The sequence below is a fragment of the Anomalospiza imberbis genome, chromosome 6 (genome assembly GCF_031753505.1).
Source record: "Anomalospiza imberbis isolate Cuckoo-Finch-1a 21T00152 chromosome 6, ASM3175350v1, whole genome shotgun sequence".
Classification (NCBI taxonomy): Eukaryota; Metazoa; Chordata; class Aves; order Passeriformes; family Viduidae; genus Anomalospiza; species Anomalospiza imberbis.
Genome location: NC_089686.1, coordinates 9,601,989 through 9,620,013, shown reverse-complemented (window position 1 = coordinate 9,620,013; position 18,025 = coordinate 9,601,989). Strand labels below are relative to the sequence as shown.

The 18,025-nt window shown below is 41.0% G+C and overlaps 2 protein-coding genes across 2 annotated transcripts in view; both read left to right on the top strand.

Moving 5' to 3' along the window:
* ASPG (asparaginase) overlaps window positions 1-18,025 on the top strand; it is a 324,997-nt gene that overhangs the window by 117,793 nt on the left and 189,179 nt on the right. The window lies entirely within an intron of this gene.
* The window catches only part of KIF26A (kinesin family member 26A), a 96,490-nt gene that overhangs the window by 42,337 nt on the left and 36,128 nt on the right, over window positions 1-18,025 (top strand). Inside the window, exon 4 of the mRNA XM_068192277.1 lies at window positions 7,013-7,173. Within this exon, the coding sequence (XP_068048378.1) occupies window positions 7,013-7,173 (161 nt within the window). The remainder of the gene's footprint in view (window positions 1-7,012; window positions 7,174-18,025) is intronic.

Below are 18,025 nucleotides of genomic sequence, written 5' to 3'. Positions count from 1 at the left end.
CTAAATATGGGTGCAATAAAGACCCAGTTTTCCCTTCAGATAATGAGGGCTTGTACCTCTTCAAGTGGGTGCCTTCCATGTGGTAGCTGTCAGGAAATTGATGCCAAGGGATGTTCTTTTTAAAGCAGTTACATCTAATATATAAGCAGTTCAAGTGTGATTGAGATAGAAATTAGGTATGACAATCTCCATCCACCTTTGCTTTATTTGATGACATTGTATGTCAATCATTATAACAATACAGTGTTTTTAATGAAATTTGGAACATGGTAATTTCTTTTGCTGAATAGAGAGTAATCAAGATATGGTGAGATTTTTATTGAGTTGCCCAAATCATTGAGAAATGCTGTTGTGGAGTCAGGAAGGTGAAACAAGTTCTCCCATTTCAAAGCTCTGCATGTCCCCTGTGTTAAGTGGCTGTTAGAAACATATCTGGCCCATGGAAGTCAGTCCTAATGGAAAAGCATTTGTCTTCTTGTAGGAAACCCAGTCCTAAAATGACAGAAATTTGCATTATTATGAATCTGCTAATGAATTCCTTTGCTTGCTTTTATCAGCCTTTGACAAAAAGCAGGAATTTTTCTTGTATATTTGCCCATTTGAATAAATACCCAGGGAAGTACACAGCTAGATATTTTACCTTTGGAGGCTGTAGCTATTATAATAGAAGTCAACAGGGAGGGCTCTGGGCAGCACTTTCTGATGCTTGCCTAGAGGCATTGGAAGAAACAGTTCCTCTGTCCTGGCTGTTTTAAATGCACTGCACATGAAAAGTCCTGATTTGAGAGTGTTAATGTGCAGCAGGATCTGTGTCCTTGTTGGTAGCTCATTTCATGCCCTCCTGACTTTCCAGGGGGTGGGTTTACATGTGCAGATAGGAGGGTGTTGTTCATGTGACTGGCGGTCAGATCGCTGTGAAGAAGGAAAGAAAAAAGTGCATTTCTCTCTGTGTCTTTGGTATGGGTGTCCTGAATGGCTGCAATGTGAAGGAATTGGTCTGTCACTCTCTGCTGACATCTTTGCACAACCAGAGCCCTGCCTGCAGGGATTGCCCACATTCTCAATCTGAAGGAAGGAAAGAATGACATTTCATTTTGTAGATTGAGGCCTGCCCAGAACCCTAATACATTTTTAAAGGAAGAAGTAGCATGGTTTAGGAGAGATCTGGGTCAGATTGAAATCAAAGCCCTTAGTCAAGAGGGAGAAGCTGCTGATTCTCCATCCTGGCACTGCCAAGGATGCCCATGCTGGATGTAGCTGAGTGTGTGCCCTGCCCAAAAGGTTGAGGTTCTTTCTGCATGGAGCACAGACTGCTAATGATTTTTGGTGGTAAAGATCCAAACCTTAAACCTGCTTTAGTAATTCAGATCTTATTTCAAAAAGCAAGCACTCTGAGGTTGCCTTTGGATTGCCTATATTACTTTCCAGTCTGTGACAGCAGATGGGCCTCCTACTTCTATTTAATTCTACTTCTCTATAATTTTTCTCCTTCTGCCTCATCTTCAGAGATTGATCATAAGCCAGGCATTAGCAAATCTTGTAGCTGAAAAACCTTCTTTGAGAGAAGGGATATTATGCTCTGCATTTGATTTACTTTGAACACAAGATGCATATAAAAGTCTGAAACTACAGGTTTAGGCATTCTTGTTACCACCTCGCAGCTGCAGGTTATAAATGACTACAGTAGTGTATTGCAGTTATAAAATGCCCTACTTATTTTATAATGAGCCCTGGCAGAAACAATGCCAAGTGGCAGTAAAAAGTTTATCCAGAACGCATTTCACTTCAGCGTGGCATATGCTGCCCTGTTAACTTTATGTGGTGCTCGTCAGTCGGGGGGAGACATTTCTCACAGGAGGCGCGTGCAGGACTCACCCAGGCTTATGGGAAAGAAGGGTTTACAGTGTGAGCATTACCCAGCTCGGGATTTACGTCACATTTGTTCCAGTCAGTGGTAGTAGGTCATAAAAGTCTTTGCATGAATCATTTAGATGGAAAATTATTGTTTTATCATATATAAACAGTAGGTTTAATATTTTGCAAAATCATTACATCAAGCAGTTTTAACAGTTTAATTGACTGTGACAATCTAGTCAGAAAGGGGAAAAGAGTAAGTTAGAGCAAATTCTCAAAATCCTCTGTCTGCCTGCTTGTCCAAAAGGGGTAAAAAAAGTTAGAAAAAATTAGTTAGGATAAAAAATTCACCAGTACAGACTCAGGCTGTCCCAGAGCACTTAGTGTTTCACCTGCCCTGCCCTGTTAAGTGCTTTCCTTATGGGGCCAATTTTTTGAAGTAAAATAAATTACATTGAATTGTGATTCTTATAAACATATGTGTGTCAGATTTGTAGAGGCTCTTGTAATTTGCTTCATTCCCTTGTTAGTGTTTCTGTTCTCAATACTCTTTTGCAGCTCTATCCAACCTTCTGGTTTTCTTCTGCCATGACAGTATTATCCTGGGACTGATCTATTTCTCTATAGGTGTTTATAGTCTCGTGTTTTCTTTCCTGTTGGCAGATACATATTTTGCATGCATTTCAGAGACCAAGTGGCATGACCTTGTTTGGCTTTTTTGGATTCCTGGACATTCTCTGGACAAAGGTCAATGTCCAGAGAATGGAAATACTCAGAAAACTGGAAACATTATGGCTTAGTTTTTGGCTCTGCACTTCAAATGTGTAAAGAGCGTGTTAGAATTGTAATTGTCCTTTGGATGGTAATGGCCTGACAGAGTCCTGTGGAGCTGGAAATTTCATCTCGGGCCAACTTCTTTATAGTGTAATTTTGGACTAGTCTGACTTGCTTAAGCCTGGGCAGATGTTTCCTGCCATCTAGTCACAACAGTGAGCTCGTGTGCTGGGAATCAGGGATAGGACAGGGGGTGCCCCTGTTCTGCCCAGGCCACTTCCACCTCTATAGCCTGAGGATGTCAGGTCACCTCCATCTCGTCCTGCCTTTCCCCCAGCCTTTGGCCCTCTTAGCTGGGAACAACTCATGCTGTAACTGCTTGTTGTGGCCCTGCCAGCTTCAACTGTGTGTGTGGATGCTGCCAGCTGGGAATGCAGTGTGGCTGACTCGCCACCATGTCCTCAGGATGGGTGCTGGGACCTGGTCCCAAAACCCTCCTGTCCATGGCACAGGCACTGACATGAAGCACCAAGACATTGCTCATGCCTGCATGTGCAAAATGCTTGGTGTGACATTTTCAAATGTCATCCTTGCTGTGTTCTTACTGGTGCCAGTTTTCATGTGTTTTGGAGAGAGTAGAGGGAAGGGGTCCTATAGAGCAGTTTTAGAAAGCCTTCCTGTGAGGTTTAGCATCTTTCTAAAGGGTTTTTGGTTTTTTTCCAGTGGCTTTTGACCAGCAAATATTTTCTTAGAAAATTGAAACAAACATTACTCTCTGGATATGGAGCCCTATGACATTTTAAATATTCAGTGCAGTTAGTGACGCTTTATAGTGGCAAAGTTGTGCTTTCTGCATTTGATCATTAATGATTTATGAAAATTAATTAAATGGAGAACAGTTCCCTCTCAGCTGTGGTCTGGAACCTTCTCTCTGTGCAGACTTGAACGCTTGGAAAAGTCAAAAGTTGCTCAAATTCCTCTAAAGAATTCTGTTTTCCACACACATATTTGCAGAAAAATATTTGTTGAGATGAGGGAGGTGCATTTAGTTAAAAAAAAAAATGCCCCTTTCTTTTTCTGTGGTGTGGCAATCTGGAGTGTCCAGGCCCAGGAGGGTCCCATTACTTGCCTTTAGTTTTCTTGCCTCAGGATAAATGACCTGGACCTGACAAATTTCCTCATACCTGAGCCTTCCTCATGACCTGAGGGATGTAGTTTCTCAGGGAGAGCTGCATATGGCTGTGCTGGAAAATCCTGGCACCTTTGGATGGTGCAAACAGTCCTTGAAATGAATCCTAAACTTGGAAGAACTTTTGTTGTTTTTCAGCTTCTCATCCTGCAGCAAAACTGATGTTGCCTCTGTGTTTAATATTAATTGGGTAGTTGAAGACAATGAAAATTATATGGGTTGTCTTCTGCAGTAGTCTTCTGTTGATTTTATCTTGTATATCTTCATTTTTTGTTCCTTTACAAGAATCAGTGCCTTCTTATTGGCTTCCCCTCATCCTCTTTCTGTGTTCACACAAAACTGAGAATAAAACTTACAGAAAAAGGGAATTAAAGTTTGAGTTTACAAATGTGTTTAATGTGGGGATAGCAATTTATCCAAGTTAGATACGTTGATTTGGAAAGCTTATTAACCATCTGCCATCTGAAATATCAGGTTTGATTTGGGCATTTCAAGTCACATGCCTGATATGTCCACAATCATCAGTCTCTTAGAAATGTAGGCTTTTAACTTCTCATAGAAATAAAAAAGTGGTGTAAAAGGAATGTGTGTTACACATGGCTTATATTTTAAGTGTGAATATCTTTTACAGGAATTGATCTATTAACAGATTCTAGTCAGTTCTAACAAGTCTGTTAGACTTTGCTGTAAAATGCAATGAAGTTTTGTGCTAACTCTAAAGATTTCATATTTAGCTTTAGATCATGCCATCATTTTGATTATACATTAATTAGCGTGATTGGTTAGAAACATGTTGCTGTTCCTGTCTTTTTTTCAAAATGTTGCTTGGACACTATTTTCTTTGTGTCAAGGTTTTTTGTCTAGTATAGCCCCTGTTGAAAGTGAGTGAAAAAATATGTTTTGGGAATTTGACTTGAGCCTGTAATTTTTAATCTGAGATAGCAGCTTCTGTGGCAGAGGGTTATGGTTGTCTCCCAGACAGAACATAGGGGACTTCAGACACAGATGTTATCCTGCCAGGGGCTGCAGGTTGGGTCCTCCTCTTGCTGGCCATCATGTCACTGCTGCTGAACATGGCAGTCCCTGGCTCCCTGGTGTGCCACTCTGTAGGCTCCATGTGCTGGCTCCAGAGGTTGTGGTGTAGATTTTTTAGTTTGTAGATTGCTGAATCTACAAACTAAAAAAAGCTGCACTTGGCTGTCAGTGCTTTGTGTCAGTTCATGTAACTCTGAATTTCAGATGTCACACTGGATTTTACCCACCTGCATGTTGTTCCATGTGCCATATTCTTTCTGTGAGTGGTACAGGTCAAGAGCACACATTGGTTGCTTCAGTGCATTAATGATCAAATACCTGCTTTATTGACCCCCTCAAGGTTCATTACTCCATCACTTAGTTATAAGCAATTAACCACGAGTGGGTCTGATCCTTTTCCAAGCTTCTCTGTTCCTGGCTGTCATTGCCAGTAGATCATGGGTAGGATCGACAAGCTCCCTTTTTAAAGTACTTTTTTCCTTCCACACCGTTTCTTTGTGCCTGTCTTTATCTCTAGCAGTGCTTGGTCTTTCTGCTTTCATCACAGAGAAATCTGATCTCATGACATTCCTGTAGTACAAAGTGAAGGGTTTTGCAGAGGGTTGTTCAAAGTTTCCAGGTTGGCTTCTAGCATGAGTAGCTTCACTAGGATTAAGTTAATCTGCATGAATGAATTTTGTGTCTCAGCCTCAGATATCTTTGGTCAGCTCTATAAAAGTACTTTTTTGTGTAGCACTCTATGCTAAAGCATTACTCAGCCACTCCATAATACTGATATTAGTACCAGTATTGAAAGAGCAGACCTTCAAAGGAGCTGGGTGCACTTTTTTCTTGTTGACTTTGTTTGGAACTGGGAATACAGCACTCAACCTATAGAAATTAGTCCAGATGAAACTCCAGAGAGGCTTTCATGCATCAGTTGAGCACTACTTCGTTGGCAAAGTTTTTTTCCTTGGTACCTAATAACTGGGTTGCCTCTGTTCTCATGAGAAAATCTCTATTTGTATTGTCAGTGTATGAGAAATTTGAGGGTGTGTATGTAACTGGGAGTGCCCTATTGCCATGTCTGCATATCTGTGGTTGTAAAACATGATCTATGGCAGCTCAAAATTTAAAATTTGGTGGCATCCTAGGAAGTACCTAATTGTGCTTGTGCTTCATTACAAGGCTGTCTCCTTTCCTGGAATCTATTTTAGCTAATTAGTTGGAAATGTCAGAGTAGTATTTCAGATGACAGAAACATCATATATTATCATACATGAAGCAATTAACTCTTTTGACAAATATTTATTGTGGTGTCATCTTTAATTAAATCTTCAGGACTCCCAGACAGAGAGCAGGTTCTGAAAAGGAGGCTTCCCAGCACTGTCAATGAGCATTTGACTGATGGGTCTTAATTGAGCTCAGTACTTGAAAGAGTTGGTGGCCTAAACATAAAGATATAGACCTGACACAATTTCACAATACAGATGTCTAAAATTTTGGCAAAATCTCAAAACAATTACCCCCTTCCAAACTGTGTCTCAGACATTGCAAATGCTTTATGCTGGAGAAGATGCATCTCCAGTCTCTCCTGTTCTTCCACTGGAATGGTTTGAAGGAGAAAAGTGTTGTACACTTTTGCTGCTAAGAAAAATAATACTGAAAAACAGGGCTGTCTATATTCTTCTAAAAAAATCAATTTTCTTTTATTTAGTTCTTGGGGTTATTCATGTGGAAACATATTACAAGTGTGACTGTTTGGTTAGTTCCTCTTAAACAGATAGGTCTTGTAGGTGATGTGCCAGTGAGAAATAATTCTTGACAGTCATAACTGAACCAGATAAACAGTTCTGCTAGCTCCCAAATAACACTGTAAAACAAAAGGGTTCTGCTTATCGTTTTCCATTTCTTCATGCCTGTCAAACTATTTAACTGTGCATTACTCCTCACAAAGGTTCTCTGTGTTTTTCTGCTCCTCCCCTGCGGTCATGGTTTTTACTTTCTCTGTTGCTGAACCTACTGTGGTTCACTTGTCCACCCGTATCACTCCTCACCTGCCGCTGATCTTCGCCTTCACCCTTGCAAAGAGTCTCTTTGGAAGTGCTGTGTGAAATTTTCCCCTGTCACGGCCATGTATTAAAGAGTACTAACCTGTATGCATGTTTTTATTTTTATCAGGGGGAAGCAGCGCCAGAAAGTGGCCGAGATGTTCCCAGCGCTCACATCAGCTCAGGGCAGCCCAGCTCCGACCCTGCGGGTGGCACGGCAGCGTCCCAGAGCGTGGTGGCTCCAGCCGGGGTCTCGGCAGGTACCTCGGCTGCAGCTTCCTTCTTCATAAGGTAGTTTATCTTCTTCTGGTTTCCATAACTGCTCGTGGGTCTTCAGACAGTTGGGAAGTGTTATTCAATCTTTGCCAAGGTGCTGGTTGCTGAGGAGTGGAGTTGGTCACCTAGTCATGACCGTGGCTTTCTGCTGCTGCTGGAGAGCAGGGATGGGATGGGGACACCCCAATTCTCTCTCTGGGGACCTGGAACCTCTACTGACCAAAAACCCAAGAAAACCTGTGTTGGTTTTCATCTAGTCTTTAATGGCCATCTTCACCACAAGTCTGCTATTCTGTAGGTTTCCTTGGAGCAAAAGCTGAAGTAACTAGTCTTTTTCTCTCAGATCTAGATTAAAAAAAGGTGTTTTTTATTCAGTAGCATGGCCTATGTGTCCAAATAAAATGTTTTCCATTGTTGGTAGAGCACTAAAACAGTTTGACATTCTTTTAGCAATAGCCCACAACAAGCTTTTTTTTTTTTTTTCCGTTCTGGTGTCTTATAACAAAAATATGTTAGTTTTATTTGGGTGTTTGTTGTAATTAGCAATGTTGATTAAATGTAATACACTGTCAAGCAGATGGTAGTTAAAACAACAAAACTCAGGGCTTTGTACTTGCATTCCAACTCCTTTTTTAATTCTGAACTGAACATATTTTGAGACAATATTGAAAAGCGTATATCTGTGAATGGCACTAAAGTAAAATTTATGCATTGAGAATCCCTTGCAGAATGTAATCACAATGGTAATTGTATTGTTTCCTTTTCATTTGTCTTTAATATGTTTTGTACCATTAAATAAATGATGTTTACTATAAGTTACAATCTGACCTCAGAAAGGGCTCAACTTTGCAAGTTCTGTTTTTTTAAAATAACTTAGTACAATGATTTGAAGTGTCAAATGCCCGTGTGTCACACTCTGTCTGTACACAGGAGGTTGGGAAATCACTGCCCCAAGAGCACTGTGTGTAAGTTAGTGGATTGTTTCTGTGCTGTGGGTTTAAAGTCAACACAGAGGAGCTGTGGCCTGCAGAGGATGATTTGTTTCATTCAAAGATAGGTATCTGAAATAATCAGTGGCAACGGAGAAGAAAGACAAAGGGAGAAGCTCAGACATCTCTTCTCTTGTTTAGTTACCTAAGCAAGGACACATGCATCCTTTCAAAAATATTTAGATGGGACTGTAGCACAGCTTTTTTTTACTGTATTTCATATTGTGGGTATGATTTTAGCTTAATCTACTTCAGATTTATTTCAGTGTTAATCCGTATGTCATAAGCAAATGCAAAGATTTTTCCCTTTTGCTGGGGAGGCCAGAAAATGAAATACCTTCTCTGAAACTGAGAAAAAGAAATCAGTGCCTAATAGTATAACATAAGACCCAAAATACTTTCTCTCAGTGATGCTTTTGTCACTGGTCAGCAAAACTCAGTTCTGTTTTTATTGTTGAGTGTCATTGACTTAATTCAAAGATTCTTGAAGTCAGCAGCAAGACTGCAAATGACATCATTGTATGTTGGATCAGGCCCTAATTGCTTCTCATGAATCTGTCTTTGCCTTGAGTGAATCAGAATTTTATAGCTTTAGCAGCTCTGTGCTAGCTAAAACATTTTAAAACCCCATTAGTACATTGCTTATTCCCTACCCATGTTTCCTATATTCAGAATTGATTCTCTTGAATTTTTTAATTGATGGACATAACTGATGGAATTTTTTGTGCACAAAGCAGTTTTGTTTCTTATTCTGTTGTTGTTGAAATACAAGAAAAAAAAAATCTCAGAATGATTTTGTGGGGGAGAGTGATCCATCATTGATCCCTGGCACTTATAAATAGGTAGAGCAGATTCTCAGATGGGTACAAGGGCATGGCCAGGCTGCTCCCCCAACTTTGGCATTAGCCTCAGGAGAAGTCCAGTCTCCCATTGTTCCTTCTGTTTTGACTCTTCTGCCTTTGGGACCTTAATGAATCCAAGTTTCCATGCTGAGCCCTCCACCCTCAAGCCATTCAGTCCTTTCAGCAGGAGGGGGAAGGAAGAGGCAGAAATCCTCAAGGATGAGTGAGAAATGACACAGATACAGGCAGAAATGGCTTATCCAGGAGCCACAGATACTAGGATATCACCAGTCTGGGGGGCTTTGTTCAGTAAATGGGGTCTCAGGCTTCTTTGCTTCAACCCTTCCACTCCTGTCTCCTTCCCTTTGCACCATCCAGCCTTGAACTTGGTGAGGAAGAAGGTCATCCCTGCCTTGACTCTTTTGCAGCAGCATTCACTTGTCTCTCCTTCATCTCTCTATTCAGCTAATCCTCTCTCAGGAAGCACCTGGAGATGAAAGAAACTCATGGCTGTAGTGTCATGCTGTAGTCCCCATTCATTGCATTTGCTGATTTTTTTTTTCCATACTGAAACTCCTCATCCACTTGAAATCTGAACTTCATAGCAAGGCCAGCGTGTTACTCACATTATGCAGAGCCTGGCAGATTTTTTTCTTGTTCTTTACTGGAATAAATGCAGTTAATATATTGACAATCACACAAACACACACACATATTTATTTTTTTTGCAAATCACTGGCCTCTCTTTGACTGAGTCTACTGAGGACCTTCAGCTGTTTACATCCTCCTTTTGTAAGAGGAGCTGTGGTTGAAACTTTGGCTTGTTAAAAGGGCTGTTTTGCCTTAGGAATAAAGTTGCTAGGCAAAAATATGCATATATGTTAATGTCCAGTGCACTTGGGTGCAGGGTTAGTTACTTTGGGAGACAAAGACTTCATAGGGGGCTTGTGGAAACTGCATCTGTGATTTCCTGAGCCACAGCAACACTAGATACAATATTTTTTCCACATGAATTAAGTATTCCAATCTTATTTTACATGAAACAGCATTCACTATGTTTTTAAAGGTTCTAGTAGAATTAGCTTTTGGGTTTTGACATGGTTTCCTGGCCACATATCAATGCCTTTTTCACATTAAAACTGGAGTTTCTGTTTGCTGAAATATCACCCTTACACTCTTGCTTGTGGACTGCTTTGTGCCTGGGAAGGAAGATCTGTGCTGGATTTCTTTGGTTGTTGTTGTTTTTTTTTTTTTTTTTTACTCCAGTTTGCTCCTTGATGAGAATCAGTTTTGTGTTAGTAAGGTCACAAACTCTAAAACAGGACAGAGAGTTCATGTCCTCACCTGGATAGCTAAGAGATGCAACAAAAAGGATACCTGGTCATAAGAGGTCCCCATGGTTAAAATGAGTATCTTTAAGATATTCTTTGCAGGGAATGCACTGATTTTGTTAAACATATGTGCAGCCTGAATCTACATATTCATCCAAAGTTCTTTCTCATTTGAATGTCATATTTAATTTCTTCAAGCCTAATTATGTTCTGCTTTAAAAAAAAAAGTATTTTATTCATTACCAAGAAATGCAGAGAAGCGCTAAGTATTCAAAATCAAAGCCAAATATTAAAGACAGCAGAGAGAAGTGTATTAAGAAATTAAATCAGTTTTAAGCTTTTTCCTTCACTGTGATCTGTCACAGAAGGAGGAAAGCTTTGATTAACATCTGACTGTGTCACGCAAGCAAATTGCCAGACAATACTCAGTGGTTGTGTTACCAGAGGATTTAGCAGAAAATGGAGCTTCTCAGTAGGTCACTGGCAGAATGAGAAATCCAGGGCAAAACGCACAGCTTAGGTTCATGGATGGCTGTGAAGAGACTCCCAGTTCACCATTACATTTCAAGAGAAGTTTATTCTTGCATTCTTCAGATTTAAGAAGAATGCAGCTGGCTTTGTCCCTTGGTGTGGCATGAACTGTGCCTTGCCTAGTGCTGCACACTTTATACCTGTTTCCAGGTGGGTTTTTTGTATAAGGAACCTGAATAAACTTTATATTACTAAGGGAAAATATGTGAGATAGTTGTAGGACCCTTCTGTGGGCTATGCTTGCAGCTAAGTAAATATTGGCATATTTTGTTATAAAGCTGTAATAAGCTTTATAACAAAGTTGGGTTTTCTTGTCACGCGAACAGTGGGAGCAGAGAGGAAATAGTGTTTCCAAGATCAGGAGAAGGGCAGCAAGGTGGAGAACGGGCATGCACTTTGGGAAGTGGTTAATGGGCTCTCTGATAAAATAGAAAATACCACTCCCTTGGGAGAAGAATCAAGACCCCCAATAAATCGAAGCTGTCACCATTAACGTGCCATTTCCGCCTGTTGGTGGCTGGTGACAGTGGTGGCAGCAGTGGCTGTGCAGCTGGGTGGGGGTGTGGTGTTTGGAGAACAGGGATGCCTGCCCTCCGTGCACAAACTGGAAGGAAGGTTTGAGCAGCGACAGGGCAGCGAGGAGGAATCAAAACTGTCTAGAAGAAAATATGTATCTAAGTAAGCAGCCCTGAGCAGCACTGAGCAGAAGACAAACTGCATTAAGTCCCTCTTCTAAAACTCTCATATTGTTTGATGTCATTGATCTTTTCAAACTGGTTTGCTGACAGGGTTGCATTTGCTGCTGTGGGACTGGTGCCTTTGAAGAGGGGAAGTAACTATATAGTTGCGACTCCTTTCCCTTGTATCCACCTGCTTTTGTTTGAAAATAATGTTCCAAACATAGCACTCACTAGTTTTCAGGTTTCTAAATTATTTGCGATGTTGCTGGGCTTTGCTGGATTAAAACCATTTAAGATAATAAATCCAGAGAATCACAGCGGTGAATCACACCCGTTATCTTTCCTCTCTCGTCATCCTCCTGCATGTTTGGGAAAGCTGTGTCAATTTTGGCATGATATAAAACATTGCACATGATATGCGTTTTGAAAGCAGATTTTCTTAACAATATATACAGTCTCTGAGTAATGTAATTGAACATCTGAAGAGTTAAAATAAGCATAGTTGTCTTTTACTGGAGTCAGGATATTCCATCATATTTTAATGCCTGTGAATTTGGATTAAAGAATCTAATTATTCACTAATGAGCAGTAATGGTACATATAAACTAAGGGTCACTATCCTATTACAGGCACCTGATGGCTCACTGATAAGCATTTGGTCATTAGATTGACCATAAAATACAGTCAATAATTGAGGTTACTCATAGAGCAGACACCTTATCAGCTTTAGGCATGGTGGGACAGCTTGTCAGTATTCTGTGTCCTGATTGTGCTGTGACTGAGCATATGATTAGGGTATTGAAGCAGTTTGTATCTAATGAAACTGCAGGAAAGGCATAGCAATATTAGCACAACCACTAAATGACTAATGTGTTTTTGTTCCAAGCCTTAGACGCTTCAATTAGTTCCAATAAACTCTGATCTAGTGTAGTGGTAGGCAGAGAATTCAGATGTTTTTTGTACAAGTTTTCATTATACTAGTCAAAATTTGTAACATTTAGGGGACAGATGAAATCTGTGTGGCTTTGAATAAGAAATGGTGGAAATAATAAAGCTTGTCATTACTGGTTTTACTTCATTATTTTCAGTTTGCTTTCTGCATCTTTTAAATGTAGAATACTGAGACAACGTCTCAGTGCCTGATTTAAAAGATGAAGATTCTGACAGCAAATTAGATGTCCACATTTTGCTTTAAAGTCCATTCATGCAATTCATTTAGGCTTGTGCATATAGATTCAAACTTAGAATGTGTTCTTTAGCATTTTGTACCATATGGAACATTAGTCAAATAGTCTCATCTTGAAAGCTTTTGTAGAGATATTGATTTTGCTGTGCTTCAAACTGTTGCAAAGAAAATAACCTCAGAACCTATTCTTTTATGATTTTTTTCCTTGAGGATGCCTTAACTTTCATGAATTATTAAATATGGTGAAGGATGCAAAATGCCTTTTGTCTTTCTGAACTGCTGTTCAGGCTTCTCTGATGCGACCTTGGAAAGTAACCATAGAAACATGTTAAAAGCATCAACTGAAAATCAGTAGTTCAGTTTGACAGAGATGCAAATTTTGTGAAAGAAGATTATGATGTATTAGGAACACTTGAAGCATATATTACTGCTAACCTGTTAAACCTGATTATTCCATGACTATCAGTAGTTTCAGAATTTAATGCAGGGGAAAAAAGCAAAAAAAAAAAAAAAAAAAGATGAACACATTTTTTTAATAAGTTGCCATGTTTAAGATGTTTCTAGGTAAATCACTTCAGCCTGTCATTCTCTGTCCTGTTAAAAGCAGGAATTACATTTCTGCTAAGCTCATAATGTAGTTCACAGTTCCCTATATTTAATAGCTCTAAACTTCTACTCAGTACCCTGCTGAGTTGAACAGGTATCCTGGCTTTGTGCAGAGCTGGCACAAATTAAGCCTCTTTGACAGATAATATGAATAACTGGGTTATGAATAAGTAGCAGTTCATCAAAAGGTGAAGAAAATCTGTGATTCATTGCATCCCGAGTTACAGATTTTTGTGCTGACCTGTGGTAGTTAAGCTCGTCTGTGAGGCTGAAACAGAGATCCCTGCTGTAGCTGCAGGTAACCACAGTAAATTCTTGATGAATCATGGGTCAAGAGAAGAAGCAGAGTCACTTGTTAAAGCTTCCTCAGTAAGCATAACCCCCGCCCAAGAAATCCTGTGTTGATGTGATGTGGGAAAATTTAATTTGAACTAGTTACCTCAGAAAGTGGGGTACAAGCCCTTCCTGATTAGGGCTGCTTTGCTGGCAGATGCACTCAAACCCCGTGCATGGTTTGTCCCTATTTCACAGTGCCATAGCAGTAGGATAGAAGCTGCAGGGCTCCTCAGGGATGTGATGGCTTGCTGGCATTAATGCAGCCCAGCAGCCCCTCCGTGCACCATCCCTTCTTTGTTAAATGCCCCAAAAGCCCCACGTTCTCTTGCTACCATTTGGTCACTGCTCAGGAAGGGTGGCTGAGAAATTTGTAGCTTGAGGGAGAGCCGTGGATGTGCAGATGAAGTAGAGCACCCAGCTGTTTCAGGGGCAGCCGAATACATAATTGATGTTTCCTCCTTAATGAGTCCTTACTCTGGATTTAGAGTAGAGGACTGGAGCAGCCTGATCCTTGCAGAGAGATGTGTGGGGCTGGATAGAGATGCCCTCCTGTCCCCCTTTTCCTCTCCGCATGGAGCCAGGGCGAGCAAGACAACCCTGGTGCAGATGTGCAAATGGACAGGGAGCGGGTGTCACCAGGGCTGGCCTCGTGTCACCTGTCCCGTGCCACGCTGCTGGAATGTGGCTGCTCCCTGTCCCCGGAGAGCAAACGTGACCCGCACGCCTCACAGTGCAGTGGGGGACAGGGGATGGGGCAGGGTGTGAGGCTTTGTGCAGTATCTTGTATCACTTAGGGCAGCTTAAGCTTTCCTAGTTGCTGTGGCAGCATAATACTGCTATAATTAAGGACAAACAAAGAGAGTAAGCTTTAGGTATATCCCATTTCACGTTAGGCCGTGAGGAGGATAAATTAGGAGATAAGCCTGAATTTATTAGGCTTTGTTCTTGGAAGCACAAATGACTCTCCGGACAGCGTGTTTAGCAGCAGAACATCATTACTGGTCTCACTGCTAATACAGCATCATGCATTTACACACTGCATTGTTGGTGTGTGGTGAGCCAGGCTCCCTGCTAGGAACAGCTCATCTGTGACACTGTGAGGCTGGCGGGGCAGAGATGACACTGAGCTGTGGTTCAGCAAAGGGAGAGGTGAGGAAACTGGAGCAGCTAAGAGAAGAGGGAAAGGAGAGTTTGGAAATGAATAGTGCTGAGTTAGAATGCTGTGCAAAGCATGGAAAGGTCCCAAAGGCCAACAGATCTGTGGTCAGGGTATGCCTGTTGATTTAGAGAGGTGAGGCACTGAATGATCAGCCAAGGTGGAGAGCCCATGGTGAGGGTTTGGCAGAGTCTCAGAGGGAACTGAGACTGGTGACCAGGTGAAGCAGGACTGGGCATCTGTGAGTCATTGCCTTGGAAGATGAAGCTCCTGTATGGAGTGTTAGGAGTCATGGTATGGAAAAGATCATGCAAGACAGCAGTGTCAGGGAGATGTTTGGAAGGAGAAGTGTCTGTTGGATAGCACAGGACTTGTGTGGGAGCAGGTTGGACTGTGCAGGAGGTGGAAGAATAAAGCAAGGAGGGAACCTGGTGCCAACCAGATTGGCAGGAAATATGAAAGGGAAGAGGCAGAAAAGAGGGGGAAAAGAAAAGAGGGGGAAAAATGGATCTAGTAATGTGGGGACCACGTGATGAGGTCAGGATTTTGGAGAGGATGTTCTAGGTCTTAAATCTAGCTTGAGAGCAGAAGCAGAATTGGGGCACAACAAAGCACTTCAAGTGTTTTCTGCTGACCAAATACCTTAAAGATCTTTATAATTTGAAGCCACACCTGAGGAAACCTGATTTTTGTCAGCCCTGAGTGCCTTGATGAATGATAATACAAGAGGTTCTGGAGCAGCAGAGGCAGCCCTCCCAGGAGATGTGGTGACTTTTTGAGCTGCTGTAGGTGGTTCAGTGCAGAGTGGTTGCAATGGTTGGCTGTTGGATTAGCTCTATATTCTGAGGCATTCTTGATGCCGAAGAGGAAGAGAAAAGAATAATTTAAAACAGATATGTCCACAAGTAGTGAAGAATCTATGCCTTCAGAGCTCCCAAGGTTTGCATTTATTTATGGGTGTAAATGGTGGTCAGTGGATTTTAAACTAGGAAAAGATCTGAAGTACTTGACTGGAGTCATGCAGATATTTCTTCTTTGTCCTCTCTTGGATCTTCTGCTCACCCAGACTTAATATTTTCTCCCTTAGTTTCAGTTTTTTTTTTTCCTTTTTTTTTCTATACTACCCTCTCTTTATTTTCTCCTTCCTCCCTAGCTGAATGCACTTGATTATTCTGTTTTCCTGAGTGTATGGAATCTCACTGCTGCCTAGCTACCATAGTCTCTCTTTCCCCTTGGATTTTTCCTTTCTTTCTGCCCTTCCTAGCTTGTCAAGAGGAGCACTTCTCCTGCCTCCCCCTCAGCCCAGCCCTCCCAGTCTGCCTGCTTTTTTGGTTCCTGGACTCCTGAACACCAGCGCTTGCTCTGACTCCGTTATTTGGGGCTCCTCAGCTTGGCAGCAGTGGCAGCTGCACTGGTGGTTTTTCTGCAGTGGGAACGGAGCATTCCATAGGTAAAATGATAATGGTGACTTTCCTGTGGGGATGTAATTTGACAGTTTGCACCTGTTTTTACAAATTTATTAGTGACTTTCAGACTCTTCCAATAACATATTTAACTATTTTAATATCTCATTGTTAAGACAGACAGACTTGGCAGGTGAAATAGTTTTAAATCAGACTGATAGTTAATAGAATATTTTGTTTTTGTGGCTAACTTGGAGTCACTCTAACATTCATTTTTTGGTGTGCAGGATGTGGTTTGCAGGGCAGATGGACTTTGAAGTGTCACTGTCTCTTTTCAGAGCTAAACTGCTTTGCTTGCTTTTGCTTGTCACAAAACAAGACATCCCACATTATCATTTATTACAAAAATAAAATGTCAAGCCAAAACAATGCACCAGCACTATAGCTGCAGTGCTTGATCAACTGCAGGATTACTCTGATTATACTTTTTAATTTTCTATGAGATACTGAATTTTGACTTTCTAAAACTTCCTTCATCCTTCCTGCTGGAATATGGAAGATGTTTCTTTTGGCAGGACATTTCAAAAAGCTTAGCCAGTATCTCACTCATCATTAGTTAGTGCTGCCAATGGATTTGCTTTCTGCTTTGTTTGGCTTTTTGTGTCCTCAGTGTTGGAGCTCACTTATTAATAAGCGCTTGCCCTTTGGAGGAAAGGACTCAATGGATGCTAATCAGCATATAATAAATCTGATCTAAATGTTATTAGCGAAGCTTTCTGGACTTCAGGGCAAGCTTCAGAATATCGTTTGATAATGTGTCTCAAGCAGGTCTTCAGGAGTTGCTCATTTTTACTGAAATTTGAAGTTACCATCTCTGGGTCAGAAATAGTCAGACCTCTCCATCTGCAGTGATGGAAAAACATGCATCTCAAATTTTCCTACTAAGTGCTATTTTAAAGGGAGCTGCAGTATCAGCCTGTTGTATCTCTGAGAAGTATCACTTCAGAACTGATGTCAGTTAAATAAATCATAGTAACCCTGGGTTTAGAAGCCCATGTGTCCCTCCTCTGTTTAAAAATACTCATTGTGCAGGCATACCACTTCTGTAGTTGGATGATTTCCACTGCATCATTTAGTGCTGTCAGTGACCATTTAACTCACTAACAGTAGGAATAAGTAAATGCCCCCCTGAGAAGTTATTTGCTTGGCAGTATAGGTGTCAAGCCTTTGACTAAGCATCTGAAATAAAACCCAGATGAAGTGGGAATGGATCCTCTGTGGATTTTTTAGATATGCAATAAAATATGGAACTGAGGGATCTGGAATTGATGAGAAAGGTATATCTGTGGGGATGGTGTGTTGGGTCAAAGGAAGTTAACAGGAAAATGTAACCCACCTCAGAGCTTTTATTGTAAAGAAGGCATTGTATTCACAGATGCTAACTTGTATTCAAACTGCTATATGCAATCAGGAACATGGAGATACTGAATTTTCTCCTCTTTTGGTCCTTCTCTTTCCTGTCAGCTATTCTCGTCTGAATCTGGAGTTTCAGACGAGCCCTTGTAAGGCACATCATGTATTTTATCTCTCATCTTTTCCACTTGCAAATACATCCACCTCTTCCCTGGAGCAGCCTAAATGAGCAGAATGATTTTTGTACACCAGGAGCTGATTGTGCAAAACAAAATTTTAAGTAATTGATTTCAGTGTTACTTCAATAGTAAAGGGCTAGTTAGCACCATTGTTTCACTTGCATTACTTTGTAGTTTTAAAAATGTCATTCTTACTTTTTCTTGACAGAATAGAA